The sequence below is a fragment of the Mauremys mutica genome, chromosome 3 (assembly GCF_020497125.1).
Source record: "Mauremys mutica isolate MM-2020 ecotype Southern chromosome 3, ASM2049712v1, whole genome shotgun sequence".
Taxonomy (NCBI): domain Eukaryota; kingdom Metazoa; phylum Chordata; order Testudines; family Geoemydidae; genus Mauremys; species Mauremys mutica.
In genome coordinates this window covers 129743194-129770832 of record NC_059074.1, presented here as the reverse complement: position 1 = coordinate 129770832, position 27639 = coordinate 129743194, and the positions used below count along the sequence as shown (strand labels likewise).

General features: G+C 42.8%; 1 protein-coding gene and 1 long non-coding RNA gene across 6 annotated transcripts in view; one reads left to right on the top strand and one right to left on the bottom strand.

Moving 5' to 3' along the window:
* LOC123367243 overlaps nt 1–2987 on the top strand; it is a 37389-nt gene extending 34402 nt beyond the window's left edge. Inside the window, exon 6 of the long non-coding RNA XR_006578373.1 lies at nt 1896–2987. This is a non-coding gene — a long non-coding RNA (uncharacterized LOC123367243). The remainder of the gene's footprint in view (nt 1–1895) is intronic.
* PGBD5 (piggyBac transposable element derived 5) overlaps nt 1–27639 on the bottom strand; it is an 87148-nt gene that overhangs the window by 17892 nt on the left and 41617 nt on the right. For all 5 annotated transcript variants that reach the window (XM_045011348.1, XM_045011344.1, XM_045011345.1 and 2 more), the window contains exons 2-4: nt 24158–24585; nt 18166–18300; nt 2611–2791 (exon numbers count right to left, since the gene is read on the bottom strand). In XM_045011348.1, the coding sequence (XP_044867283.1) occupies nt 2611–2791; nt 18166–18300; nt 24158–24585 (744 nt within the window). The remainder of the gene's footprint in view (nt 1–2610; nt 2792–18165; nt 18301–24157; nt 24586–27639) is intronic.

The window sequence follows — 27639 nt, the reverse complement described above, 5'->3', positions numbered from 1 at the left end:
CAACAAAAGTTAATCCAATATGTTAGGAATGTGTCTTAATTTTGCAAGGTTGCTCTCATCCTCTATAGCGAAGCAGGTTCCTCAGGTTTTCTCAGGACACTCTCCTTCTGAGTTGCATTTTTATCCTTGTGTGACTTTAATTCCCCAACTAAGCATTACTCCTGGCTCACAGAGCACTGATCAACCTGATGCCACTGTTCGGCCTGAATGCATGAAATTAGGACACACCACGAGAACTGTTTTTTATGGGGGGATGCTAGGCCTTCTACTGGCAAATCTCTGCTCCAAATTTTACAGCTAATGCTGCGGGATCACAGCAAGTGCTGACTATAGTACCTTACCTCTGGCTCTGTGGGTCGGGTCAAGATTCACAGTCTCCTCCAGTGCTCTTGATTGACTTCACCACTGTTGTGACATGTCAAAGGTCTGATTTCCCTGAGTGTCCCATAATCCTTCCAATTCAATATACCCTGCCAAGCCAGTGAACTAGCCTTTATCACCCAAACATAAAAGCCAAACAATCCCATGTCCCTGTTTAACACAAACAGTGTGTCAATGTTCCCACTGCAACCTGCTTTGTAAGGAGTGGCGTACCCAAGCTACTTGCCAAAAAAGCTAGTAAATCTGCTCTGAGTCTCCCAAAATTAAATTCGCAATTCGATACCCACTATCATTTCTGCTAGTGAATAGAATGCAGAGGAAGCAGTTGTTATGGATCACAAAATCGCCTGGAGCCACATAATAAAACATGAACCAGGAACTGAAAACGCTGCATAGGGTTTTCATTTTTGATCAGATAACGTACCTAACTTTGAATCTCTAGAAGGCATTTAGTGTCAGCTACCTGCTAACAACTGGTAATTTGAGTTCTCTTCAGTGCTATGCCTGTGAGTAGTTCACTACTGTAGGTAATCTGAGTTACCTGTGAGAAGGAAATACTGTGGTGGTTCAGTAGCCAGGATTCTTTTCTACTGTGATTCCAGAGACACAGAGGAGATTATTATCCCCTTCTTTCTCTTTCGCAAATCTATCAGAATAAAGGATCATTTTCCAAAAGTCACAGTTTTAGGTTTAAGGATTTAGTAACCCCTTATTTCAACTGAAATTAGTTAAGAATTAGACACACTGGAATATTTGGGTTTTCATGCATAATAACTAGACATTTGATAAAATGGCTTTTATAATGCTAGAAATAATGGCCCTGTGGGCAGCCAGCCATAAAATTTATGAAAAAAATTCAGAAGGAATATTCTCCAGTGTAATATAAATATTCTTGATTCGTTGAATGTGGCCATTATATTTAGAGTACTAAGAGAACCCATAGTTACTTCTATATATGTATGGATGTATTTCAAAGTGCTCTGTGGATGTTTACAATGTATGTAAAATAATTTACAACCCAATCTGCATTGTGCTCCATGAGGGCAGACCTGTGTGCACGCACTGAGCTGACGGCAAGATTGAAGGCATTAGATAGCTAAAGTATTGTAACCAATCACTGGCATTTTCCTTTTAAGTATGACTCAAAATAATGGCACAGTTCCAATTTCTATATTTTGAACGTATCACATGGATGTAGACTTTTGTCAATGGAAGCCATGCTGAAAACAGAACTTGGCTCCCAAAGATGAACTGCATAGGAGGGGAAAAAATGAGCTTGTGGCCTCAGTTTGTTTGGTTTGTATTTATTTGTGTTTTTGGAAAGGTATGAAGTGTTCATCTACAAAGGAAATTCTTCTTGATGCTAGAAATTCAAATCTTGTTTACAATGGAAGACCCTGGTGCCTGGAGAACTAGTGGAAAAGTTGCATCCCTGGAGAAGATTTTAAGCTGACTAGTTCATGGGGAAATGGATGTTCAGTAACTGTTTTTAACACTTTGGGTTTGATTTTCAGAGTGGGAACATCTACGACTACAACTGCACTCAATGGGAGCAGTGAATACTCAGCACATCTAAAATTCAGATCACTTGTACAACACCTATTTAACACCACAGATTAACGGGCACTTGGGTCTAACTCTAGTCTATACCTATCCCTGTATTGCTATATGGGCAAACCCTTTAGTGTAGGTGCAGCTTATATGGGCAAAAGGGTGCTTTGCTACCAACTGTCTCTACCATGGGGCTTTTGCATTTAAAAAAAAATTGCTCTCCAACTGACATTTTACTGGCAAACGTTTCTAGGGTAGACCTTGCCTTAGTTAAAGACTCAGCACACTCCTCCTTCCCACACACCCTATTCACAAGTAAGAATTCCCATACATATAGAAGACCCCCCAAGAAGTCCTCCAGGAAAAAAAACATTCCTAAGGTAACAGAGAAAAAAATCAGAGCTCTTCTATTCTCTCCCCCCGCCCCCCTTAAAGTAGCCTTCTTTCTACATGATGAAGACTCAAAGGAAAGCTCAAGCTCAGTTTAAATAACCTCTGCAGGTCCCCTTGTAATGAACAGACTAAATTACCCTTAGGATTTCTCTGGCTTGGCTGCTCATGGCTATGCGAGGAGATAAAGCCTCAATCAAAAACACTTCAGGTTATTTGCTGACTTCTGGCAGCAGGATATTCATAAGCCTTTCGGCATGAACGGTCAGTGGATCAGCTGTCACAAACCTTGCTTCTCAAACTCTTCAAAAAGGTTCAGGCTGGTAATGCTAGGGCCAGTGAAGATGATGTAGTTTTTTCCTGATGCATTCTGACAAAGGCTCTTGGCCACCATACTGTGGAGTTGGGGCTTGTTCTTCAAAGCATCCAGTCCGTCGGCACCACCTCCTTCTTTTAGATGGACGTAAATCTTAAGGAGCAAGTAGAAACAAGACGACAAGTCAATGTGGTTAGAACGGATCAGGCACGAGCCATGCAGTTGCCAAACCCCTTGCTCGGCTTTCACTAGAGATGAGCTGAAAAATTTAAGGCAGTAGATACCTGTTTCAGATTTAACCCCTAATACACCTTTTATGACTGGTGCCTTTAAATGACTTTGGAATAGTTGGGGCAGGTTTGGAATTTTCTGCTGGGGTGGCTTTTGGGAAATACAGCTCTATGCCTAAGATTAAGGGCTGCTTGAGGTTGCTCTTGCTATTGTGTAGCTGGAAAAGCATTTGTCTGGCAGTAATAAATCATGACTCCTAAAGAGAACTGTATGTTGTTTTGATCCTACATAAACTTCACTGTTGTCAGTAAAGGGAGAACTTGGGACCTTCTGCTCTGAAAACACAGGCCTCTACTAGATGACCAGAAGGAATCCGGTCTGCTAGCTTTACTGTAATAGAGTTCAGCTGTATATTCTCTGGCAGCAGACACTAAAGGGCGACATGACCATGCTAATGCCAGCATGACACTTTTTCCACTACAAGCCAGTGGTGTCCTTACATACCAACCATACATTCTAACTGGAATCTTCAGGGGTAGCTCTAACTCTCAGCATTTTTGTCCAGATCATGACTTGGAGACAACCCATCAAAACAGATTGAACAAGGGGAAAAGGGTGCATTAAACTGGCTTTAAAAGTCTTAAACATCTGGCTCCTTTCTAGCTGGCTGCAATCCTTACAGATACTGTATTACTGCCATAGTATCTTAAAACTAACAGCTACCATTGTCCAGGCAATGTTCCTTCTGCCCTTCATAATACTCAGCCATCATCCACACAAGGCCATTTAAGTGGATATCCAATGGCAGGAATGTGTTTTGCCTCTGGTAAAATGAGTTGCTGATGACCTTAGTCCGATTTGCAAGTGGACAGGTATGTATAGCACAACTGGCCTGCTTGTTGAGAGGTGGAGGACAGAAATGGCACAGAGACCAGACCAGAGCCTCACTCTGCAGATGGTCACTCTGGGAACGGGTTATGGCATGTTAGTTGGGCAGTAGAGGAAAGTGCACCTCTTTTCATTGTAGAAATAGAGGACTTCAGTTTTCATTTATTTTATTCCTACTACTAGAAAGCAGCTCTTCCAGTGGCCTAGCTGCTCATACAAACATTTGAATTGTATATATCTAGGCTAAAATCCCAGACACAAATAATTTAGCAATCTTGACCCAGAATACACAAATCACCTCTGTCTCATCTGCCCATCCTATTTCTCGATCCACTCACTTTCCCCCAAGCCACCAAAACAAATGACATGGAAGGCAGGCTGTAAACCTCAACAACTTTGGACCAAAGGAAGGAGTGACTTCCAGAGCTGAAGTTCCTTTGCTGAAAATACCCTACCACCAGCTCCTCCTCCTCCCCCCAACTTTTAAACCAACGAGCTGCTAGCTCTCAGTCCTTCACTGATCACAACAGTGGGAGCACCATCTGAGGAAAAGATCTGGGGTCTCAATTTCCAGGAACTGCCAATCTAGCATCTTCCACCAAAATTAAATTCAATTAAACAATGGGCCTGATTCTGCCCTTGATCTCAAAGTCAGCAGACACACGCTCATGTAAAGGAGAGGAGAATCTAGCCCTATAGTCTGAATCCCTAAATAGTCTTAATTTTATTTGCTTATGAAGATCTTAATTAAAAAAAACATGAAAAATAAAGTGGGCAAAATTTTCAAAAGTGCCTAAGTGACTTGGGAGCCTGAGTCCCATTGACTTTCAATGAGACTAAAGGTGCATCTACACTTATGGCACTGGGTAGAGTAGACACTGCACAGCCAGCTAGCATGGGTATAAACAGCAGTACTAATGGTAAGGCACATCTTAGGTGAGTAGAGTAGATTAGAGTGCCCTACATGCCTGAACCTGCAGGGTATATACCCTACATGGCTCTCTACATGCCCAACCAGTGCCTCTCAAGTCCACACTGCTGTGCACTGTCCCATAGCTCCCCCTTGCTGGAGCCTTTCCCCATCACATTGAAAGGGTCTGGCACCAGGGAGGCAGCAAGGAACTATCAAAGCCTTTCCGTGGTATGTAGCTACATGGCGCGGTGACAAGACAGCCTGCCTCACTGCAGTGTGTAGCTACACCTGTAGTGCCTGTACTCTACACGCTGCCTCAAATGTAGACATAGCCTTAGACTCCTAAACCACTTAGGTGCTTTCAAAAATTTTACCCATTTTCATTAGAGCAAAGATTGAGATGTTCAAAGTCACTCAGAGGATTTATGTGAGCACTCATTCATTTTTAAATTGGAATGGTGCTTCTAAATCCCCTTGTCAGCTTTGGAAAACTTCATCCAGAGTCTGCAATCATTCAGAAGATCATTCCCTGCACACATCTCTCCCCATTCCCTGCATCTTTAGGGGCGCCAATCAGCATAAAGGAAACTGCACTACAAACCTAATCAGAGAACAAAATTAGTAGAATTAGAATGTTTGCAGTGGTGCTCAGTAATTTTTTGGTATCCCAAAGATCATTTTTGGGGGGAGGAAATTCAATTGAACCTATTTCTATTTATTTTTAGATGCTACAGCTTCCAGCACTAGGTTCTAGGCATACTGGCACAATATTCTCTGACTGTTCATCAATCATGAAACAGACCCCGGGGAATACGTACTGTGTGACGCCTCCAGGAAATCAGGTGTTTTGTATTTTTCAAATAACTTATGCATTAATGGACAAGTTCAATGTAGTACAAAATATATACTACTGACCGGATCTAATTAGACAGTAAATCATAGAAATGTAGGGCTGGAAGGGACCTCGAGATAATCTAGTCCAGCCCTCTGCACTGAGGCAGGACCAAGTAAATCTAAACGATCATTGACAGGTATGTGACTACTGTGTTCTTAAAAATCTCCAGTGATGGGCATTCCACACCCTCCTTGGAAGCCTATTCCAGAATTTAACTATCCTTCTAGCCAGAAAGTTTTTTCCTAATATCTAACCTAAATCTCTCTTGCTGCAGACTAAGTCCATTACTTCCTGTCCTACCTTCAGTGGACATGGAGAACAATTGATCATGTCCTTTCTGTAACAGCCCTTAACATATCTGAAGACTGTTATCAAGTCCCTACTTGGTGGTTTTCTCTCAAGATTAAACATGCCCAGGGTTTTTAACCTTTCCTCCACAGGTTAGGTTTTCTAAATCTTTTCTCATTTGTTGTTACTTTCCTCTTGACTGTGTCCAATTTTTCCATACTTTTCTTAGTATGTGGCACCTAAAACTGGACACAGTACTCCAGCAGAGGCCTCCTCAGTGCCAAATAGAGTAGAAATCACCTCCTGTGTCTTACATACAATACTCCTGTTAATACACCCCAGAATTATATTGGCTTTTTTGGGGGGGGGGGGAAATTGTATCACATTGTTGGCTCATATTAAATTTGTGATCCACTATAACCCCTCCTCTTTTTAAGCAGTACTACTGCCTAGCCAGTAATTCTCCATTTTAGATGTGTGCATTTGATCTTTTCTTCTAAAGTGTAGTACTTTGCACTTATCTTTATTGAATTTCATCTTGTTGCTGTCAGACTAATTCTTCAATTTGTCAAGGTGACTTTGAATTCTGATCCTGTCCTCCAAAGTGTTTGCAGCCTCTCCAGGCCTGGTATCCTCTGCAAATTTTACAAGCACACGCTCCACTCCATTGTCCAAGTCATCAATGAAAATATTGAATAGTACTGGACTCAGGACAGACCCCCCTGTAGGACCCCACTAGATATGTCCTCCTAGTTTGACAGTGAACTAGTGATCACTACTCTTTGAGGATAGTCTTTCAACCAGCTGTGCACCTACTTTATAGTAATTCAATCTAGACCACCTTTCCCTAGTTGCCTATGAGAACTTATGTGGGACTGTGTCAAAAGCCTTACTAAAATCAAGATCACCACATCTATTGCTTTCCTCCCTATCTGCTACGCCAGTAACTTTGTCAAAAGAAGGAAATTAGGTTGGGTTGGCATGAGTTGTTTTTTGGCAAATCTATGCTGTCCACTATTCCTTATCTTCTAGGTGTTTACATATTGATCGTTTAACAAATGGTTCCAGTATCTTTCCAGGTATTGAACTTAGGCTGACTGATCTATAATTCCCTCTATCCGCTTTCTTCCCCTTTTTAAAAACAGGTAGAATGTTTGCCTGTCCCCACTCTTCTGGGACCTCACCTGTCCTTCAAAGACAATCGCTAGCAGTTCTGAGATTGCTCCAGCTAGTTCTTTAAGTACCCTAGGATGAATTTCATCAAGCCCTGCCAACTTAATTTATCTAAATAATCTTCAACCTGTTATTTCCCTATTCTGGCTTCTGTTCCTGCCCCCTTGTTGTTTAATGGTGACAACATCCTTGACACAATATTCTCTTTTTAGTAAAGACTAAAACAAAATAGGCATTGAACACCTCAGCATTCTTGATGTCATTTGTCATCACTTTCCTTTGTCTTTCTTGTGCTCCTAAAGTATTTATAAAACTCTTCATATGTAAAAGGAAGTCTAAATATATTATACTATTCAATATCCTGCTCAATTGTGGGTTTTTTTATACAAGACTAGTCTCCAGGTGAGGGTTGAAGCAGATTAGTAGGAAATATTGTGCTGCCTCTGACAATGCTCTACTTGTTTTGCAGATACAGTAGAACTTCAAAGATACAAACACCAGAGTTATGGACTGCTGTGAGCCCCTGCTCTGAGCAGTTCGCCCTGAGGAGCATCTCATAGCATCTTGAATGGAGGTTGTTCATAATTCTGAATAACCTCCATTCCCGAGGTGTCCATAACTCTGAGGTTCTACAGTAAACAGGGGCCTTCAGTCCTGAAAGCTGTCACACCAGCACTTCCACCACTGCTAAACTTATATGGACCATTTAATTAATTCAAAAAAGCATATCAGCCAGAAATTAGGCCCCAGCAGACTCAGCTCATCAGTGGAAAGCACAGGAAAGACAGAGACTTCCAAAGGCAGTGGTGGTAGTGGTGGTGAAACCAGGTGTGACTACATTCAATGGGCTATTCATTTGTATCCAAGGTTGCAGGAAGAGAGAATTTGCATTGTAAAAATTATCAATGGAGTGTGCAGGGGTGAGGAACCCACAGACAGCAGGAAAAAGGATCTTTAACTGGGGATATATTTCAGAAGACTAGAACAAGAGAGGGAGTGAACCCCTAAGTTACCCTTCACCTGAGGAGACAAGGAAAACTGGTGCCTTGGACTCTGTGGGGATCCTGGCTAAGAGGTAATCAGCTATTGCTGGAAAGGGAAGATTGAGAAGGAGGCTCTACAAAGTCTGTAGCTTGTTAAGTTAGGTCTCAGCCCTTAGAAAGTATATTTTTACTATTGTTTGTAACCATTCCCATCTTTATCCCTTCTATTTGGTATCACTTAACCTATGTCCTTTTGTTAATACACTTGTTTTATTTTATACCAAGTCAGTGCTGTGTTTGAAGGCAGTGGTGTGTATACCCTAGTTAAGTTGTTAAGATGTAATGTACTGACTCTTTAAAAGAGCAGCAAACTTAATATCTGTGAATGTACAGTGGCAGAGGTTGTGCATCGCAAAGATACCTCTCTGAACAGAGGCTGGAGTTCACTGCTAGATGTTGTTACCTGCTAGATGAGGTTTGGGCCAGGAAAGCCTTGAGGAGTTTTCTGGGGAGGAAGACAGACTAGTGTGGCAGGGAGCTGACACACAGTCTAATCACTAGCAAAGCTCACTCTTGCTGAGGCAGAAAGGTAACAGTGGCTCACAGCTCTGGGTACCCCAGCAAAATGTTACACCTGTGCATTCCCTTGGGAAACTGACACACAAAGATAATGTAATCTATTTCCAGCAGCAAGTCTAGCCTAAAGCATAGGCACTATTACAGAGACAGGGGAAGTGAGAATTCATTTTACTGTGTGACATTTTTCAGTAGCAAGGGATCAGTTCCCCTTGCAATTCACCGCTGCAGTTTTCCATAGCACAGTCTGCTGCAGAGGCTATTGTCCAACAGCCATTTCCATCTTGAGGAGCACCCACCAGCTGTTAAGTGTCTATTTCTGAGGCCATTGTGCCCCTAGCTGCTGGAAGGGAGAAGGAGCTTTCTCTAGTCTTCCTCCTCCCTTCTCCCACCAGAGTCTCCTGACATATGTTTGGGAAGTGGGTAGGCTCCGCTTCTTTTCCTTTCTCCCAGTCTCCGCTATTTATATCCTCTTCCCTCATGAAGAGCTCCAGTGTCTGCCTTAATAAGCAGGAGCAGAGTAAACCTGGCATGACTTTTCTCAGTGACACTGCTGCCCATGTGGTTGAGAACAGCGTCGGTAAAACCAAGAACCACATTACTTTTACTTTGCTGCTGCTCAGGGAAACCACGAGCAGCAGCAGAGACACTGAAACTGGGTGTAGGCTCAGGAAAAGAGCACTGCCTTGGTTCATGTTTTGAAGGCTATTTTCCCAGCCCTGAGCTAGAAACAATTAGAACTTAAATTCTGCAGAAATTGCCTGGGAAAACTTCCCTCCTCCTTGACAGTGGTGAATGGATTATTTTTTAAACCCTGGCTTAATTAACATTTGGAATACAGTTTGAGATCCTCAGATGAAGATGCTATAGAACTGTACGCAGTACTGTTAAGGACCAAGGCTAATTGAAACTGAGAATCTTTGGGGAGCAGGGCCAACTTTATGAATGGTGGGGCCTGATTCGAATACCCGGTGGCGGTCCGGGGATTCGGTGGTACTTCAGTGGTGGGGGGTTTTCTCAGTGTCTTCCGCGGCACTGAAGGACCCCCCGGCTGCTGAAATGCCGCTGAAGACCCGGAGCAGGACCCACCCCCCAGCTGCGTAAAAAAAAAAAAAAAAAAAATTTAAAAAGACACCTTAGGCTCGGGGCCCAATTCCGGGGAATCAGGGGAATTGGCTTAAAGCCGGCCCTGTTGGGGAAGCTATGGAAAAACATTGCTGGAGCATTCTCTGATTGAAAATGCACACAAATAAAACTGCCCAACTTCATGGACTCTCTTTCTGAACTAAAACTGAGATTGAGAATGTATTTAATGAGACTACTTGCTTTTGTGCATTCTAACTGCCAGTTATTTAAAAAAAAAACGACACTAACAAGGCATTGCTAAAAAAAACCCAACAAACCTCTAAACAGAACTTAAATATGATGGAAAACTAACTCTTTTTTAGCTGCATGATTAACAAATGGACAAATAATTAACTCTCCTGTAACTTGGACCTTGAAATATAAATTCACCTCATTTTTTTCCCTCCCTCTTTCAAAATAGAGCTGGTAAATCAATTATAGCTTAATGAGAGAGAAGCTTGTTCTTTGTGATATTTTTGTGTGATAGTGAAGTGATACAGATTCTTCAGTACACCTTCCCAGTTTCCCTTAATACTGATTTTTTTTTAAGGGCACTGGAAATAATTCCTGGTATTTCATATTATGAAGACTTTGAGCCAATTGTATAGACCAGAGTTGGCATCAGGACTGGACAGCAGCATTTCACACAACCTCTTATACTGTAGAAAAATCCCACCTACAACTAATGAGAGATGCTATAACAATTAAACAAATATCAAGACTGGGGAGGCAACAGGATCTAGTGGGTGAGGCACTGGATGGGGGAAGGGGTGTGTGTCAGTAGACCTGGGTTCTAGTTGTAACTCTGCTCTTGACCTGCTGCATGATTTTAAGCAAGTCACTTCACTTCTGTGCTTGTTTTTTTGTCTTGTATACTTAGATTGTAAGCTCTTCAGGGCAAGAACTGTTTCTTATCCTAACACACTGGAGCACTCCAATACAAATAATAGTAATAGGTTAGTAATTTAGAAAGGAAACCCATCTGGGTTGGAGGACTCTGGATGAGAGGTAAACAATTCTTTTTCTTGCTCTCTTAATCTTTGACGTTTTCTCAGACTCATTTCTTCCACGATAAGCAGTTAAAAATAGGAGCTCAAATGCAGAACCAACACAAGGGACTAAATGACTTAATATAGCTGGAACCAGTGAAATTTCAGATGGCCATTAATGAAAATGAAACACACAGTTTTGCTAGTGAACGTTCTGCCAGTGAGTGAAATGAAATGGGAAACCAACGAAGTCTGAAAAAAACAGATGGCTCATGGCAAACTTAGGGAATGGATTTAATCCCCTAGAACTTGAGTGCATATGCACTCAGAAGAGACTATTAATCAGTGTATTGTGGAATAGCATAGCCCTTGGATGCCAGAGCAATATGCTGATCTAGTACAAAAAAACCACCCCCTTCCCCTGCCACCTCCAAAAACCCCCAACCACATTCTGGAAATGCTGGCTTCAGCTGATGAGTGGTTATTGGAAAACACATTACCGTTTGAGAGGCATTTCACAGAGTCAGGTGCCTGAATTTCCATTCTCTTGCCACCGTCACCAGGAGCTTGTCTACATTTGAAATGCTACAAGATCACAGCTTCAGATGTCCACACTGAAGCATTAGAGTGGCCTGCTACCTATGCTGGGGGGAGGGGTTCTCCCTTCGGTTAGGTAATCTACCTCCCTGAGCGGTGGTAGCTAGGTCGATGGAAGAATTCCTCCATGGATTTTTTCACACCCCTGAGTGATGTAGCTGAGTCAACAACTTTTTCCATGTAGACCAGGCTTCAAATTCTCAAGCAAATACATTTGGCTGAGAAAACAATGCAGACTGTTAAAAGGCTACTGGGGAAAGGAAGACAGAAATGAGCTGCCACCCCCACAGCTTTAGGGTCTTGGAACAGACATTAGCACTATAGGCCACTAAGGCTCCCCAGAAGCAGCAAAGAATCCTGTGGCACCTTATAGACTAACAGACGTTTTGCAGCATGAGCTTTCGTGGGTGAATACCCACTTCTTCAGATGCAAGAAGGCGGCTCCCCAGCACTTGTGCTGATGATTTTACCTTGTGGAAAATCATTCATGCAAAGGATACACAGGATCTCACTAGAAATTGGGGAGCAAAAATATCCAGCCAGGACAAAGCTACATTATGACAGATCTGTAAAGTTCCCTAGAAGCTAAATATAAGTGATTCTTTTACTATACAAAGCTCCAAAGGGAAATGTAAAGCTATTGTGAACAGCACATGGCAAATACTCCATGTCTGTACAGAACTGAAACACCCCAGTGTACAATTCTCAGATGAAATACATCACACCTGAAAAGAGCAAGGGAAAAAGTAATGAAGAGGAGACAAGAGTGTGGCTTTCATGGGCTGCCCACTAGCTCCCAGTACACCCCTCCCCCCCGTGAGAGTGCACAGCAGGACTCTACAGGTGCATACGGAAGCCTGGCTCAGCAATAGCTTCTAAAAGAGAGACACTGCAAATGTCAAAAGGGCTGTTTCCCAAGTCTATCCCTGCCCCCTTCAAACACAATTCACGGTCCCCTGAGCACGGGCTGGTTGAATGGAAAGGTTTCACTGGAGAAGGGAAGGAATATGGTGACCTGGGGGGACAGCATGATCCACTGAATAAAACACAAGCATGGGACTAAGGAGACCTGGCTTCTGGCCCTCATCCTGCCTCTGACTCACTGTATGATTTTGAGCGAGCCATTTAAACTTCAGTGCCTCAGTTTCCCCATCTGTAAAATGAGGATAATAAAAACATTTGTCTTCATTGGAAAAGCACTTATCTCCAGGAAAAAGTACTATATCTCTGAGAGCTAAAAGTTACTTATTAATAACTTTTCCGCCTCCCCTCAAGTCGTTACTGGACAAGTTCAGCTGGCATTTGAACTTGGTCATCCCCTTTGAGACATCTAACAAAAGGAAGTGTCCTAGCACAACAAAAAGTTTCAACAGCTCTGTTTTGAATCCTTTGGTAGCAGGGCTGTAACTAGGGTGGGGTGAGCACAGCAGCCACCCAGGGCACAGAGCCACTGGGGGTGCAAAAATGGGGTAGCACAGAGGATCAGAGGCCCAGTGGTGTCAGCCCCCACCCTTGCAAAATCAGAGCCAGTGGTGTCCAGCCAGAGCCCAGGGTGCTCAGGGCCCCCCTCCCTGCTGGATCGTGGAGCAGGTTCCCCAGCACTAAGACCGTGATGGGGTGGCAGGGTGCTGAGTGCCAGCTTGGCTCCTACTGAGCATGCTCATTGCTCAGTAACATCTGGTGAAACTGCTGCCCTTACTGGGAATTAAAAAAGTTAAAGGGAGGAATGGGCAGGGTCTGACCAGGGGGCAGAAACCGACTGGGTGGGGGGGTGTCAAACAGGAGGAGGCAGGGACAAGAGAGGGGCTGAGGAGCAAAATTTGGGGTAGGAGTCCGGGTTCAGCCCAGGATTGAGGTACTGCCAGATAGTGGCAGAGGGGGTAACAGTTACCCTGATGGGATGAGCCACCTGCCCTGTTTGCAAAAATGAGGGCGGGGGGACAGAATGGTTTCCATGCTTAGGAGGAAGTGTTCGGAGAAGAAAAATTAAGTCGGCCTGGGTTGCTTGTGATTTACAGCTAGTGGAAGCCACAGTAGAAACAAAGAAGTAAACATTGCACAAGTAAAACATGCCTTTTTAGTCACTAGTCAGTAGGGATAAAACACATCCTGCTCCCTGCTTTAGGAGTGTTTTCCTGTTACTGTGACCTACGCTTACTTGTTTCTCCCCCAGCCTGAGCCAATCCTTATTACAGAGCAGAATAAGGAGCCTCCCTCTGATCTACTGTTATAATGCTCCAATATCTGGCCAGCAAGGTGCACTCACACATCAGGGAACTGGCACCTTCACGGCACAATGGCCCTGGATGCTAAACGATTGTGTGAAAAGTAATGTGGCAGCTAAAAGCATCATATAGAGTAGCTTTTATTGTCTATATACTGTATTGATATGCAAAAATAAATGCATTATAACTTCTCTAATATTCTAACTCTTTGGCTTTGGCTACACTTGCACTTCAAAGCGCTGCCACGGCAGCGCTTTGAAGCGCTAAGTGTAGTCAAAGCGCCAGCGCTGGGAAAGAGCTCTCCCAGCGCTGTCCGTACTCCACCTCCCTGTGGGGAATAACGTACAGCGCTGGGAGCCGCGCTCCCAGCGCTGGGGCTTTGACCACACTGGCGCTTTGCAGCGCTGCAATTTGCAGCGCTGGAAAGGGTGTGTTTTCACACCCTGCTGCAGCGCTGCAAATTTGCAAGTGTAGCCATCCCATAGGGGATATTTGCGCCACTCGCCCAGGGTGCTAAAATGCCCAGTTACAGCTCTGTTTGGTAGTTCCAACAGTCTGCAGTAAGCAGATGGGGGTGTAGTTAGCACTATTAATCACTTGCATTTACAAAGATCTGTTAAGTAAAGCATCCCAGAATGTTGGCGAGGGAGAAATCAAGAGAGTAAAATCAAAAGGCACATCTAGGGTTTTGATTTAAACAGTCTCAGCAAATGCTCTCAAAAAGAAGAAAACCCTTCCACTGCAGGACTGTAGCCAGAAAACTGCACTTAAAGTATTGAAGGCTTGGCTTGAAAAGCATCTCAACAGCAATAAATACATAGGGAAATATATTGGAAAGACAGCCTGCTGGCTCAGCTGGTAGGACAGACAGCAGGCCCAAGTTCAAACCCAACTTCAGTGTTACTTCTGTAAATTTGGCATTCCCTAGGGAAGGCAAATCCAATCTGCAATGGCTGTAATAGCGGCTAATAATTCACACTTCAAGTGCTTTCCACCTGCGCTCTCCATGCACTTTACAAACATTCATTTATCTGCAGCAACTGTGAGGGAAAAGTCAACAATGTAAGAAACTAACTAGTGTGTGCACGCACCAATCTGAACTACTTATCTTGGTGTCATCAGGCATGTACTGCTGATAGATTCTCCTTCAGTTTTAGCTTTTGGTGCAGAAGAACCTGCACTGTAGGGCTTCAGTTATCATGAAGGAAGTTGCCCTGGAATGCAGTACAAGGGCAGCCAGGATATCCTAGATGACCCCAAATACTCCAGACTGTAATCCTGGTTTTACAGATGGAGAAACTAAGGCGAAGAGTTTAAGTGAGATGCCTAAAGTGACACAGCTTGGCCAAGCATATACCCAGAGGTCCTGCCTCTCACACTCGAACTGAAAGACCCAACTTTCCTTTGCAGCTAGCTATCAAATGAGTTAATTTTGTAAAGAACAGAACTGTTCTGCCGCACTTACCTAAGTAGGCTAAATGTATTGATACTAATGATGGGAGAATGTTAAAAGGATAATCAGATTGGAGGCTGTGCAGTCGTTGCAATTCTGTATGGCCATTGCACGTTTAAAGCAAAGAGGAGCCCTTTTTTCAGTACAGCAACTCTAATGGAAGAAAATACGAGAGAACTAAACATTGCTTTTAGTACTCGATATATAATATTCATAACACACGTGGAATGGAAAATGGGGATAGGGAAGTGGAAAAAAAATGAGAGAAATTTTAAATCTCCAGAAAGCTTTCATTTGAGTTCTGAGCAACTGTACATGTAGATTTATCTTATTCAAACTGGGTTTGCCTATGCTTAGCTCATATTCTTACTTGTTTTAGTTGAATGGCTGAGCTACACCAGGAAGACATTAGGAACCAAGAGGTGGTGCTTTGTTTAGGAAGTTCTGAGGCAGATGTGATACAAAATGTAAATTCATCCCAAAGCAAGGACCTGCATTGCCAATTCTGGAATCAAGTTATTCATAGCAGAGGAGAGAGAGCTGGATCAGTACTGTAACATATAAATGAATGAGCTTTGAGTGTGTTTTAGCATCTAATGTTTCATGAAGTTTCTAATGAATTAGTTTGCTGGCAGGAATATTACCCTGACAGCAAACTATCAACGCATATTGCAGAATATTCATAGGGAATGAATGTTGAACTTGTAAACATGAATATTTGTTTACACCAACATCTGATTCAGAGTTCTGCTCATCCAATCAGGGAGCAGATCAAAACCACATGATCATTCTGAACAGCTCAAATTTCAAATACTGAATGCTAGCAACAAACCCATTGGTGAACTACACACCAAGAATTGTGCACAGAAATGATTCAGTGAATAACTTCAAAAAACAAATGTGAGCAAGTTGACCTGTTGACCAAGTAGCTCGGTCCTCTTCTGCCTACAGTGGCCCAATTGGTTGAATTACATTAAAATTTCCTATATACAAAATGTATAGTGCCAAATTCTGTCCACAAGCAAGTGACCATTGTTCCCACTGAGATCTCTGTACATGTATGTGTCAGGGTGGAATCTGGCCCCTTGGTGTTACAGGATTTTGTGCTGCATTTGCCTGCATATGGGAGCTTCTTTGAGAACACACAGCTTGGTCACCCATTAATTATCTATCAACAGGCTTTTGTTTATGTTGGCAGACTTGCAGGATGGGCGTGGTGGGAGAGAGACATGGAACTTTCCTCTTATCTGGATCTATGATCTCTTTATATGAAACTCAGCTAAAACCCATTTTTTGGTACATTAAGAAAATTACTGTTTTACTCCTTCACAGAACAGCAGACAGTCACCACATAAGTGTTTGGCTTCTGAAGGCCTTTGTGAATGTGTTGGAGAACTAAGTGACAGTGCTGAACATGGTATTTAAAGTCTGTAGTTGCTACTGTAATTGGCAAAATCCTGTGTGTTTTCTGTTTTGGAATGAATGTTCATGCTTCTCAATATTCATTCTCACCCCTTCCTAAGGGCTCTCTCACCCAGCCATTTTAATATGATGATGAATGAGTCACATAATGGAAAGGACCTAAAGGCCGTTAAAAATATTCTAGTTGTTATTTGGATGCAAGTCAGGCATGAGTGTCAACTTCATAATTGTGAGAGAGCATCTGGGTCTGATCCTGTGAGGTGCCGAGTGTCCTCTGCTTCCACTGACTCGTCCATTTAAAGAGTGCATTAATGGAGAAGATTGGGGGATACACTGAGCTGTAATTAGATTGTATCTGAAATCCTGGCATGTCTGTCATCTTATCGGGTTTTTTGGATAGATCTGTGAACTTTATTCTTCTGTCTCTGTCCCTATTATCCATCAATAATAACCTGGAAGGAAAGTTCTCCTTGGAGACTAAGGACACTACCGCTGTGCTGCATGTTGCCTTCCAAAAGCCAGTGAGTGGAAACTTCCAAGGTTGCTACACAACATAAACAGCCCTGGGCACGAGGAACCATGCAGCTGCTGACACAGGAGCATCATGGGAGTTGCAGTTCCATGTGTGCAGAGCCGTTCCCTCTCTCTTCTCTATGAGGCCCCTCAGAGCCTGGGAACACAGGCAAGAGACAACCCCCACATCCACACACACACTTCCCCTGCTTGAGTCCCCCCCCACTCACAGCTTCTCTGCCACCCAGTCTCTCCCCAGCCCTGCCTTCAGAGCTTGGCCACCTTTCAGCCATGCCAACCAGGGAGGTGGGGGTGGGTGGTTGGACAGGACAGGGAGCCCTTGTCTGGGGTTGCTGTGACAGAGAAAGCTGCTGCTGGCAAAGCTGACAGGTGGAAGTATATGATTCTAGTTTTCTCCCAATTCCTTTGCCAATGTATTGCACCACTGAAAATGCAGACCTTTATTTCCAGCTAACCTGTCTTACAGAATAAAATTCTTTCTTGGAGAGCTATCCAAATAGTTTACACCATTGCTGACGTGGGCCAGGTTTTCAAAAGGGCTCAGCACTCACAGTTGGGCCATTCCCCCTTCCCCCATCATCTAGGCACCAAAATAAGTGGCTGTTCCAAAAAAATCTAGCTCAAAATGTTTTATAAACAGACCCAACCAGAAGCCTTAACTCAAGCTCTTATGTTTTCTTCAGGTAATGTCAGATTTTGTGTCTTGGAGGGTTAGGAGGGGGAACCTAATATACTGGCCACAGAATGCAGGCCATGAGGATGCTACACTTGGACTAATTCTATTGCATATATGGATACAACTTAAACTGTCTGATATATGCAGTGTTATGCTTGGAGGAAAAAATGATCCAATTAAAGAACAGGAAAGATTCCTCAGCTATCTTTGGGATGGAGATATTCCCTATTGCTGCAGTTTGGCTTTTTTTTTTTTTAAATGCTTTTAAGGCTTGCAGCCAGCTGGATAGTTCCAGAAATGGAACCCCCCTGTTTAGCCACAGAACAGGTATAGCATGGGTAGTGGCAGTACAAGCTTCCTTTGATGGTATTAGAAACGTGCCTCTAATCCATTCTGGAGCTACCATCCACAGGGTGAAGAGAGGCCTGGTTCAGCCTCCAGAGCCCATTTAAGCCTCAGCCTCTGCTGAGACTACCAGTAAAGCTGGCAATTTTGATGAGTCTCGTGCACACACCTATCTGCTAGAAATTGCACAGAGACCAACCAACGCAGAACCTACCTGACAGATGAAACCAGTAGATGAGCACTGCCGAACCCACAGGCTGAATTTCCGCTTTTTCCTTTTCCGTAGCTCCCGCTCTGTGCACGTGGCAATGAAAACTGGGTCCTCATCGATCAGCGGTTCATGTAGCACCTATGATCAAAATAAGTACATTACTTTGTTTAGAAGTAACAGTACTGTAAAGTCTTCCAAGGCAATGTTATCTCTGTCATGATTGCACTTGCCACCCCATAAGAGAAAGAAATGCTACTTTTGCTCAGTTCTCTCATCTAGAAGCACTATGGCCCATCACCACAAGCCAATATGCTCTCTTGAGCATTGAGGACTATGTGAAAGAAGTGAGGTCCTTAGGAGTCTGTCTCTTAGTCTCTCCACCCTAATTTTAATTGTCCCCAATGTTGACATTAGACTGCATTCATGTCCTCCTTGTCACAATGTTATATGCCTCTCCAGGTGATTTATAATGTGAAACTATCCCATGAGAACTTCAAATACATGCTTATCCATAAAATGTTATTTTATTTTGCAGAGCATTTTTCGTGCCAATTATATCCTACAGTATTTTGCAGGTTTACATGACATAGTTATTGAGCAAAAAATAAACAGCAGAGGGGGGGAGAAATTAAAGAGGTACTCAAGGGAGATAAGGATGCTTTCTTAGGCCACTTGAGAAAAAATGGAGATGAGGGAATTTTGTTCCCAATCCCAGGAGCTGCAGAGGAGAAGGCTCTTGCACCAGTAGCAGTGAGATTCTGTGAAAGGACAGGCAGGAAGCGGGGGCAAGATGAGCAGGGACAGGAATATAAAGAGGTAAGTTCTATGATGCAGACTGGAGCAAGTCTATGGAGTGTTTCAAAATGGGGCAATTTTGCACCAGCAACATAGCATGAATGGGGAGCCAGTAGAACTATTTGAGGATGTGAATTATATAGTTTGTGCTTCTTTAAGTGTGCGTATACAACAGCAGCAGCATTCTTCGTGTGCTGGGATGTGGGAAGGCTATTAAAAGGAAGGTACAATAGTCATGCTGAGTGGAAACGAAGACATGAAAGTGGGACACTATACACATTTTCAAAGATTTGCACTGGTTGTAAATGGCTGCTATTAAATAAGATCATAAAAGTTTCCATACTGGAACAAGATAACTGATCCATCTAGTACACGGTTCTGTCTGACAGTGGCTAGTCCTGGAGGCCTCAGAGAAAGGTGGAACAGGCCTGACAGTCCACAGGCAACCTTAATTCCAGCACTTCCTACCTCGAATGTTTGACTTGGCAATCTTAATATTCTTTTAACAATTTTTTGTGTGGAATTCTTTACAAAGGTGGAGTTCCTTTACTGCTCCTGGAGTTACTTACAGAAGAGTGTTCCTATCACTCCTATTGCCTTGTGGGCTGCCACTGTGGCCTAGGTTTTTCCAATGTGGGTATGCACAGTTGCGCAGTGTGAGGACATAAACACAAAGAGCCATGCCGTGAGCAGTAACTATAGAAATCCAGGACTAGGAAGTCTCTCTTTTATGAAGCACCCCCTGGAACACATCTTGGTCCTCTCTGGTAACTGTGGAGGATCAGGAACTCTATAACCATTACACATCTCCCTTTCCTGATGATAAAAAATAAATAAAACAAATTATCAACCTGTGTGGGTCTTATATGTATATTGAACTGTGTGTGCCCACACAAAATAAACTTCAATTTAACAGGTGTATTCATCTATATGCATCTAATTATAAAAAAATAAATAAGTCAGGGTACTTTTTTGCAATGCCACTGCTGCATTAAACATGGGATGTGTGTGGAGATGTGGCACACCCCTGTGTAACGCCACCTCAGAGGTAGCCACTTGTCTCTCAAAAACTGAAGTTGTTAAGACATCATTCCTTCAATCCAGAAGAGGCACACATGTTCTCTGGCCCGTGGCTGCTGCACAACTTCATTTAGACACACTCCAGGTTTAATGGCTCATAAAACATTCACGGCACCATCTGAATGCACTCTTGCAAAATGTACAGATTACCTACAGAAATAGAGATGCAGACGTGAGGAGGCATGCAAATTCTCCTGGCTGTTGGGGAAGCTGCAGTTGCCAGCCCACCTAGTGCCAGTTATCCCAACACGACTGAACCTTCTTCCTTTAGGATCAAGTCAAATAACTTATAGTTAAAGTACACACAGCACTTTGCACGTTTGTAGCAACTTTTCATTTGAGGATCTCAAAGCACATTGCAAATATTAAGTCTCTCAACACTCCCTTGAGGCTGGATATTTATACATATTTTGCAAATGGGGAAACTGAAATACAGAGAGGTTGTGACTTGCCCAACATCATCTCACTTAAACATCTGGTACAAATCTGTATTCAATCATAAGCCTTTCTAAAAAGGAAAAAACAACAAAAAGGGGGGTTGATCAGTTATTTATTTCCCTTTTTCTAGTCTCAAACTGGCTATTGTTCAGTATTGTGAAGTGTGCGTGCGTGCGTGTACACACATGTACACACACATCCTCTTGTGGATGGAATCTGCCCTGCATAACAGTACCACCTGTCCACTAAAAAAAAAAGTGTACCCAAGTGGCAACAGATGAAGCATTGACCCCAGTAGTTGAGGCTCAAAACCCCTTCCCACTGGCTTTTCCAGGTAAGGGCAGTGATTTCTTTACATGCGTTTGTTGGGGAGGGATGGGATAGCAAGGAAATTCTCCTGTCCTTCTAAACAATGTCAGCCAGATTCTCAGCTGCTTTAAAATCAGTGTAATTGAAGCTAATGGAGCGACAACAGGATCTGGCTCTCTGTTAATTGGTTCTGTACTTTAAATAACTTCTCAACCTGGGGCAGGGGGTATTATTTCCTCTATGTACATTTCTGTTTGCGTTATCATATGCTAAATATACCACAGTACAGGGGTAATTAACTAGTTTTTGTCAAGGTCCAAATTTCTTGTCAAAGTCCAGACTCTAGAGAGAAGAATACAGAAACCAATACCGATAATAAGTAAATAAGATTTCACTGTATGTTCAAAAGCACCTGGGGGTCTAGATTTGGCCCATGGTCTACCTCTTGACTACCCCTGCCACAGTATCATGCTCTGTTTACCTCATTCTTCAACTTTGGATATTAGCTTTCCCATCCCCTTGTACAAAAGGAGTTCACAAAATCCCCAAGTGTGATGTCTTCTGTAGCATATGCACCTCAAAAGAGAGCATGCAAAAGTTTAGCATTCATTTAAAATATATGATGTGGATTTTGGGATAGGAGACAGGAATTTGTGTCTCTGAAAAATGGTACGCTGCCCCAATAACACATGTAATATGATGCCCCTGGATAGGTTATCATCAGCAGGAACTGAAGGCAGGACCTCAAGCATGAGCCTTTACTGCCAGAGCTAAAGAACCCAGGCTTCATAACTCCAAGGCTGTACCAGACTCACAAGCCTCCTGTGGACTAGCGCCAAGAAGGTGACAAGCACCACAACCTTAGCATTGATTACACAAACCATCCAATCAAAATAATGGAAAGGAATTTAAAGGTAAGAACACACATCTGTTGGGGAGGCAGGGGTGGGGGGAGAGGACCGACAGGAGATGGGCCTGTGCCAAAACTCCTGATTTGGGGACCACAAGGTTTGGGAATACTAGAAATCCAGATATGGATAAGAAGGCTGCAGCTTGGATACCAATTTTTAAAAATTATTATTAATTATTATTAATTATTATTATTAAAGCCAGCCAATGAAAACATACTGCTGGACACACAATAACCTTGGCTGCCTCAGGAAATGTTAACTCAAACCATCCAGAAACAAGTGACAGACTAGAAACCCCCATGCACAAAATAGCCACCCCCCAAAGTTCTCCAAAAATCCCTGGGTCAGAGAAAAATGGGGGGGGGGTGTTCCACAACACAACTGCCATAGCTAGAAACAGGACACATCCAACCGCCCATCAGAATGAGCTCTTTCTTGCCATTTCCTCTTGTATCTGTTCAACAGGATTAGTATTTATGTTTTCGCTTGGCCCTTACATTCTGGATATGACACTTAATCTTATACCATCTGCACCCTGGGCAATTCTCAGTTAGAGGTTTTTTTTCCCCCCCTCTTGCTTCAAGCTGGTGGAGCCCCAGTCCCTCAGGATGCTGGGTATACAATTCCTGTTGACTCCACAGAGAGCTAGAGCACTCAGCCCCTTGCAGGATCAGGTCTGGATTGTACTCCAGTATGATACTTATTCCTCTGATTGTCTTACTATTTTTAAGAACAGATTTAAAACCCCTTTCTCACCTCTAATTATTTTTGGTGTTTGATGTTCAGCTTGAGACGGCTGAAGGGTGCTTTATAAAATCAACACACACATTGACAAGGGAGCCTAGGGGTGGGGGAAATGGGAGCTAAGAATGGCTGTCACCTTAAAAAAAAAAAAGAGAGAGAAAAGAGTCTCCGTACAAAACAAAACACAAATATACAGACTGCGTGTGGAGATTCAGACGCTTAGTCATCGCAAACGTGGTACAGGTGATTCTATTGATTACGTTTTCAGACCTTGTATGGGGGACGGTATATGTGGGAGTCACATTACTTGTTAATGGGATTTGTGCTTTTCAAATGTCCCACAGGAATCCAACATTCCGAGCATTTACAAACATGGTGATCAAGCTTCTAAGCCCTTGATTTTTGCATCCACTGAAGTCAATAGGTGGGATGCCCTATCCTCGGAATGCTTTCTGTGTTTGATTTGCTGTTTTGCCTTGACACCAGAGACAGCACCTTGCCGGCGTAGCCTAACATGAAGGGTTCTGTCTCATGGCTCCTACCTCAAACTGATTAATGTTTGGACCGTGAACTGCTGCACTGTCCTGAATTCTACAGCCACAATGGTTGGCTGGTCTCTCTCTCTCTTCCCCTACAAAATAGGCAAATTTCCATTATTTACTACTCAGCTCTATTTATTTTTAGCCATACTTCAATGGCAAAATATTTTAAGATAAGACTTGCCATGCTGGGTCAGGTCATACATCCACCTAGTCTGGTATCTTGTCTCTGATCACAGCCAATACCCAATGCTTCAGAGGAGGGCAAACACTCCTATAACTCATCTCTTTTTGCAATACTATAGCACAGGAAACAGACAAGACAGAAAGAATGTCCTTCTGCTGCTCTCCACAATAAGTCAGCTTTGCATCCTGAAAGCATGAGCTTGATTAAAAGGTATTTCAAGTAGAACATTTTGAATTACATTTGTTTTATTATTTTCCTAAACTCCTGAAGGTGGGAAATAGAATTGTCCACAGAGCTGTTTGCCATATTTAACATTTTGTGCCGTGGATGGAAGAGTAAATGATATAGGTTGTGAGAATTTTAAGTTACATTTCCTTGATCTTGGTTTATTTGGTTACTTATCAGCTTGTGTGTCAATAATCAGATAAGTAACGGTAACAATAATAGCACAGGTTTCCATGTTTGGTTTCTCAATGTCTTATATGAAACTTGCTCAGCTTACAAGCCTGAAGTTCCCCCCCTAACTGCAACCTGAACCTGGAATCTAAAAATCCAGCTGGGTTCTACCGGCCTCCTACAGCAGCACCAATAATTAAAAAGAGTCCACAATTAGAACTTGACTGACATTTTTGTCAGCATGCAGGCAATAAGATCCATCGCTGCAGGGCCAACAGCAGTGAAAACATGTTTTGATCAGTCAGGCAAAGAAACACGGCTTACGAGACAGAGCCAAACCGAAGTGGCTGGGCACCTGCAACTTCTATTGTTTTGAGAGTTGCAAGCCTCTCAGATTCTTGCTCAAGAGCAGATGCTCAGAGCTAGAAGGTGCCACTTATACCCAGTCATAGTCACACTGCATTGTGTCTTCATTCTTTAATGTCTAACTCTCTCTACAAGCAACTCCTCTGCAGTTTCGGTACTAATGGTCATTGGTAAATAACCTAGAGTATGTAGCAAGCTAAGATTTCAACTGCCAATAAGTTAACTCTTACCTGGGTTTGGGAAGGCCTAAAAGTAGAGTCAAAGCCATGCTGCAGAGAGTCCAGAAAAGGCTGAATTTTGTAGAGGCCGTGTGTCATCTGGCTGGAACGGAAGGCCACAATGTGGAAGTACTTCAGGATTTTCTCAAACCGCGGCTGTGTCATGATCAGCGCAATGCTCTTGTTGCTGTAGAAGCCACTGCTCCAAATGCTGAGGACGGACTCACAGTGGTGAATGCTTGTTGAGATCATGTAGCCTAGGAAGGCTTTCATTTCTGTTAGCGTGACATCCATCCAGGCATCATCTTTGCCAAATCTCTCCTGGTACTTCTTGGCATACATGTTGGTTTGTACCACCATGTTCTTTAGTACATTGTCAGGGACAAAGAGCTGAAAAAAGTCCATGGCACTGGCAGTTGGGGGCATTTTATGGGTTGGACCTAGAACAAAAGTGGGGAAAAAACAAGCTCATTTCTGGATTAACTATTCATCATAGTGGTTAGTTAGATTGATAACTAACAACTATTAGATCATCCAATCCCTTGCTTCAGCCAGTGCAGGAGAGTTTCCTGCAGTATATTGTGTAGTCTTTACACAAAATCCCAAGTGATGGGATTTGGGCCACTTCCCTTGTTAGGCTATCCCACTGAATAAACAATCTGTGTCAGAAATGTTTTCCTAATATTCAACCTTAGTTTCATATAATTATTTCTGGTTACACCCCATATATCACTCTAAATAATTCCTCTCCCTCTTCAGTATTTATGCCCTTCAGCTATTTAGAGACTGTCAATTCTCTCCTAGGTCTAGTCTAGGTCAACATAGCTACAGTGCTCGGGGATGTGAAAAATCCACACCCTTGAGCAATGTTGATCTAACCCCCAGTGTAAATGCAGCTAGATCGATGGAAGAACGCGTCCACTGACCTAGCTACCATCCATCACTGAAAGCTGTGTCTACACTACAGGGTTATGCTGGCACAGATGTAGTGTACATATGGCCTTAGTCTCTAAGCCAATCTATACATATTTAGCATTCTTAATCTTTCCCCATATATCGGTCCTTCCAGCCCCCAATTGTTGTCATTGCTCCTCTGAATTCTCTCCAGTTTGTCTATCTTCTAAAGAAGATGGTACGGCAAATGCAATATTCTATGATCAGGCGCATGACAGCCATATTGAGAGAGGTTCTTGCCTCTATGAAAAGTGACATAATTCCCCTGCCGTCAAAACCTGAATGGCTTTTTTTGCTCCTATACTGCATTTCAAGCTCCTGTCAAATTTGCTGTCTACTATCAGCCCTCTGTCTTTTTCAGTGTTACCTCTTGGATGCTATTACCAAAACCTTGCTGATTACTACATACACACTGGCACAACATTACATAAATCACCACACTATCTAGGCCATGGTATCTGTGAATCTGATTTGGTACCCTCTGAAATCTATGGAATTTTGTCATTGATTTCAATCAGAGTAAGATCAGGCCTTTGTAGAACAAACTAAAACACCATATGGACAAGTTTTTCTATCTTGCATTATATATGATTCTTGTTGAGATATGTTCTTTATCCAGCACATCACCCACACAACAAAGGATAAACCTTGCACTTCCCCCCTCTAGTTACTTTGTTTTTTGACTGAACTCAGAGAAAATGGAAAGTTTTCAAGCCTTTACTTTATTCTAACAGGAAAAAAATACAAGGTACACTGAAAGCATGCTGATTACTGTTACGAGCCTTAGGTTCTTAACTCAGTACCATGTCTCCTACACCCTAAGCATGCAGGGCTGGCTTTAGGCCGATTCCCCTGAATCGGGCCCCACGCCTAAGAGGCCCCTGCGCCCTAAAGAAGAGCGCCTAACTTAGGCGGCTTTTTAATTTTTACTCACCCGGCGGCGCTCCGGGTCTTTGGCGGCACTTCAGCAGCGGGTCCTTCACTCGCTTCGGGTCTTCAGCAGCATTTCGGCGGCAGGTCCTTCAGTGCCACGGAAGACCCAGAGCACTGCCGGGTGAGTCATCCCTGCCGGGGCCCCATCAAAACTATTTGAATCGGGCCCTGCACATCCTATAGCCGGCCCTGTAAGCATGTGTACAGTCTCCTGTCCATCTAATGACTTTTGAGCAGACATTAGCATTTGAAATTCTGGTTAATAACAGGAAAGTGTTTTCCTTGCAGTACGTGACTACTTGGGTCCTGATTCAGCTTGAATGTCAAAGGCTCGAAGAAGAGAAGTGTGAAATCCTGTGGCTTTGGATCATAAAGATGAATTAAAACCTCTTTTGGTTTTGGACTGCATGGTTTGTACTCCCTGGATTTCTCTTTGAGGGCTTTCTCTTAACTTGGCAACAACTAAGAGATAAAGGGCTAACTTGGCATCCAATTGTGTTTACTTTACATACCTTGTTTCAGCTGCAGTCTCTCTTAAGGTCAAGCTATTTAGTTATTGCCTCGTAAACAAGAAGAACCTTTAGGATATTCTAACTCCATCAAAAATGACACAAAGAATGTTAAGGTTGCAAAATTAAGCTATCAAGAGTCAAGAAATGCCAGGGGGAAAAAGTGAACTTATTTTATGAGAAAAGCTAATAATATAGGTAGAATTTTATATTCTAGTAGGCGATTATATTGTATACAAAATAGTGCAGACCTATAAGCAGCTGAACTGTTATACTCTTTACCAAAACAGGAAAAAAACAGCACACTGTGCAGAGACCAAGTGGAAACGTTCACCATAAATAGTGCACGTTTTTCAGATGTAACTGAGAACAAGGAGTTATAATGGATACATTTACGTAACCCAGACTATAACTGTCGCTGCTGTTCTCTATCATAATAAAGCCTGTTACAGAGGAGTTCTGTATATCAAAGTTCTGTATAGCTGCCTGCCCAAACCGGAGTGAAACAATTTCTATAAGGCAAATTGGACTACAAAGAATCACATAGTACAAGTCACAGAGCACAGTGCCATAGGGTGACTGAATGCACCCCTGTATTTGCACCGTACATACCATTGTAATAATCTTTGGACAAAATATGCCTTGCGGTATCATTTGAAATCTAACAACTTGTTGGTCAATAATATCATGGTGAAACATATGTAAAGTTATGAACATAAATTGAAATTATGACTGAAATGTGTTTACCAGACAAGTCTGGGTGCAGGGGTAAGCCTGTTTCTCAAAGACACAGGACAAGCTAATGCTTCTACCCAGGTGTCATCAAAGCTGATTGGCAATCACTGGTCAAATGGCCATTCTTTGGTAGCCAACAGGGCAGGCACAGATCAATCTGCATTTTAGCAAACAACAACATGGAATCTCTTTCACCACAAGATTCCCGTCTCCATCTTCACAACTAGCAGGAATTTTATCTTGAGATAACTCTCAGGAAAATGCATTTCAAAGGGCGACAGGACCCTAAAAGTGAGGCCCAAAAACATCCCAAAGACTCTGTCACTCACTCTTTCTCCTAAGATGACAAAGAAACCAGCCCTT